The sequence below is a fragment of the Bison bison genome, unplaced genomic scaffold (assembly GCF_000754665.1).
Source record: "Bison bison bison isolate TAMUID 2011002044 unplaced genomic scaffold, Bison_UMD1.0 scf7180017864503, whole genome shotgun sequence".
In the NCBI taxonomy this organism is placed as follows: domain Eukaryota; kingdom Metazoa; phylum Chordata; class Mammalia; order Artiodactyla; family Bovidae; genus Bison; species Bison bison.
Window position 1 is genome coordinate 3,268,783 of NW_011495061.1, and position 3,836 is coordinate 3,272,618.

At 55.7% G+C, this 3,836-nt stretch overlaps 1 protein-coding gene across 1 annotated transcript in view; it reads right to left on the reverse strand.

Annotated features, from left to right (window-relative positions):
• The window catches only part of DPP6 (dipeptidyl-peptidase 6), a 281,581-nt gene that overhangs the window by 4,205 nt on the left and 273,540 nt on the right, over window positions 1-3,836 (reverse strand). The window contains 2 exon segments of the mRNA XM_010829360.1: window positions 118-144; window positions 147-228. Coding sequence (XP_010827662.1) covers window positions 118-144; window positions 147-228 — 109 coding nt within the window.

Here is a 3,836-nt window from a genome sequence, read left to right on the forward strand (position 1 = left end):
CCCAACCCAGGCTGTCTGCCAGGCCTCACCGCTGCCCACACCTCCCCAAGGGGTATCAGACGGGGCCCTGGGAGGCGGCGCGGGGAGGGCGTGTGCCCGCCTTGTCAGGACCCTCACCATAGAGCTTGAAATCCGTGATGGGGAGAGCGCGGAGCCGCAGCTGAAGACTGGAGCCTGGCCGTCGCCCTTGGCCGGGAGGAGGTAGGTGCTCAGGTATCCGCCGTAGTCCTGGGGGCGGGGACAGACAGGGGGCGGGGCCAGACAGGGGCGGGGCTCAGCAGCGCTGCCACGGGGCCCTTTCTTACCCCCGTGGTGGATTCATGTCATGTCGATGTATGGCAAAGCCAATACAATATTGTAAAGTAATTAGCCTCCAATTAAAATAAACAAATTTATATTAAAAAAAGTCGACATTGAACATCTCCAAGGGACATAAAAAGAGGGAAAGCAAACACCTCTCCCAACTAAACGCACCGTGAGGTGAGCACCCTTCCGGGGCCTCGTGTTCACGCGCCATGAAGGCGGAATCTGATGGTCACGTGGAGTGTGACCGTGCGCTAGAGAACCCTTGTGAGTGTGCATGACTGCCACGTCCGTTCAGTCCGGCGCCTCCAGCATACCATTGCTTGCTGCCTTCCCTGTCTACAGACAGAGTCAACCTATTTTCTCTGATTTTTCTTTTGGCTGTACCAGGTCTTAGCTGTGACCTGCGGGATCTAGTGCCCTGGCAACAGATCAAACCCGGGCCCCCTGCACTGGGAGTGTGGAGTCTTAGCCACTGGACCGCCAGGGAAATTCCCATTTTCTGTGCTTCTGAGGAAGGGCCCACGAGGAGTCAACATCAGAGGGCTCGGGCACAGGCCGCCATGATGCTCTGTGACAGATGTCCACACGTGTCCTGTACGTGGCCAGTCCTCCGTATCCTGTGTGGCCCTCGCTCTGGGGTTGAGATGGAAGACCGCAGTGTGAGCCTCCCGGGGAGAGTAAGCATGACACCGGGCCTGCCGTGGGTGTGGCTTGGCCCAGAGGTCTTCCTGTTTCTCAGAAGGCCCAGAGGGAAGGGGCCACACAGGGGATGCTTTGATGAGCAAAGGGGGGCAGGTGTTAAGGGTGTCGATGTGTATGCAGGGGTATGTGCTGGGCGGGAGGGTGGCGTGACATCTATGCCAAGCTCACTGTAGAATTAACGGGTTTTGATGTAAGTTTAAGTGTGTTATAACAACACTCCTTCAGTAAAACAGGACTATCTTTCTCTTAACGACATAAGAGTCTTTTTGGTTTCTTGCAAATAATATTCATGGTCAATGAAATTGCCAAGTCTTACAGGTCATTTTTCAGCTTTTTTTTTTTTTAAACGTTGACTGACCACACCAGAGGCTGGTGAACACGCGCAGCACTGGAACTCTGCTGGGAACCCACTTGCTGCTGGTGGGGATGCTGAGTGTTACAGACTCTGTGGAAGACAGCGTGGTGGATTCCTTCAAAACTGAGCATTCCCTTATCATATGACCGTACACTCCTTGGTATTTAAGAAGCTGAAAACTTAGATGTCCACAAAAACCTGCACAGGGATGACGTTTTATTTGTCACTGCCACAGCAACTTGGAAGCCACCAAGATGCCCTTCAGTAGGTGAGCAGATAAAGCATGGCGCACTCAGACAGTGATTGTTTGGTACTAGAAAGAAATGACCTGTGAAGCTAAAAAGAGACATGGAGGAACGTTGAATGCATATCGCCAAGTGAAGAGAAGGCAATCTGACAAGGGCCCACACTGTACGATTCCAGCACTCTGACGAGCTGGAGAAAGCGAGCCGCTGTCCAGTCGCTCAATCGTGTCTGACTGTTTGCGACCCCATGGACTGCAGCATGCCAGGCTTCCCTGTCCTTCACCATCTCCTGAACCTTGCTCAAACTCATGTCCATTGAGTCGGTGATGCCATCCAACCATCTCATCCTCTGCTACCTCCTCCTCCTGCCCTCAATCTTTCCCAGCGTCAGGGTCTTTTCCAATGAGTCAGCTCTTCCCATCTGGGGGCCAAAGCACTGGTTTCAACATCAGGCCTTCCAATGAACACTCAGAACTGATTTCCTTTAGGATGGACTGGTTGGATCTCCTTGCAGTCCAGGAGACTCTCAAGAGTCTTCTCCGACACCACAGTTCAAAAGCATCAATGCTTCTGTGCTCAGCCTTCTTTATGGTCCAACTCTTACATCTGTACATGACGACTGGAAAAACCATAGCTTTGACTAGACAGACTTTTGTTGGCAAAGTGATGTCTCTGCTTTTTAATACACTGGAGAGGGCAATGGCACCCCACTTCAGTACTCTTGCCTGGGAAATCCCATGGACAAGGGAGCCCAGTGGGCTGCAGTCCATGGGGCTGCAAAGCGTCGGACACGACTGAGCGACTGAGCGCAGTACACAGTACAGCTTTGTCACAGCTTCTCTTCCAAGGAGCAGGTATTAGGGAAGGGGAGAGGCGTGAACAGGTGGAGCACAGGGACCCTGAGGGCAGTGAGGCTACCTGGGCGGCCCTATGGTCATGGACACGTGCCACCGTACGTGTGTCCAAGCCTGCAGAAGGTGCGGCCCGGGAGTGAGCCCTGTGTGAACTGCGGGCTCTGGGTGATCGCGGTCCATCAGTGCAGGCTCACCCAGTGTAAAAAGAACGGCTCCAAATGGTGGCGATGGTGATGGCGGAGGAGCTCTGCAGCTTGCGAGGGAACCACTCCAGTTTGCTGTGGACCAGAAACTGCTTTAAACAAAGTCTTTTGCGAAAAAAAAAAGTGTGGAACACAGCTTTCCCAGAGGACTCAGGGCCTTCTAGGATCTCAGCGAGCGTGTTCTGGGCCCCGACACCACGCTGTCCTCGGGGGAGAGCTGCAGGACGCAGCCGGGCTGGATACCTGCAGCTCCGCCGGGCCCGCCCCGTCTCCGGGAGCTCCTGGGCTTCATGACAAGGGGGACATGGAGCCTGGGCGGGGCCCAGACTCACATAGGTGGGCCCGAGAAGGGAATCAGGGGACTTCCCTAGTGCACCAGCAGGTACGAATTCGCCTTGCAAATGCAGGGGTCACGGGTTCCATCTGCAACCTTTAGTGGGTAACTAAGATCCCACGTGCCTTGGAGCAGCTAAAGCCCAAACTGCAATTCCCTAGCCCTAGAGCTGTAACTGGAGTCCCTGGGCCACAACAGAAGGTCCCACACACTGCAACTGAGACCTGATGCAGCCCAATTAAAAGAAAATTATACAAAAAAGGAAGAAAGAGAGGAGCACGCCCACCAGCTACAGGGATCAATGGCTTGTTCCTCTGAAGAGACGCAGTCACTGAGTCCATGAGCCTCTGTCTGAGGCACTATTCAGAGAGGCCAGGGACCCACTGGGCACAGCGGCCGAGGAAGGTGCAAGGGGCCGGGGCTGAGTCCAGGTGCCCGCCATGGGGAGGGGCCGGGGATGCAGGCCAGGCTTCCGGCAGCGGGGGGCATGCTGGGGGGAGATTCCCAGGCTGGACAGAGGCTGAGCCCAGCCCAGAGCCTGGCCTTGAGCTGAGGCCAGTCTGCTGGGCAGGAACGTCTCCGTGGGAGCGGTTGGTAGGGCCATCACGGCAACATCTGCTGTGGTTAATTCAGCCTCCTCGGAGCCTCACAAGGCTGGGAGCGGGCTTCCACTAGGACGGACTGACCTGAGGACTCTGTCCAGACTGGGGTCCGGCCCTGAGGTGGGCCCTTGACCACCGCACCTCCTAGGGTGCACACAGCATTCTGGGACCCTCCACGGGGCGGTGTTGCGTCTCTGATGTGTGAGGCTCCCGGGCAGTGCTGGGCTCAGAGGTG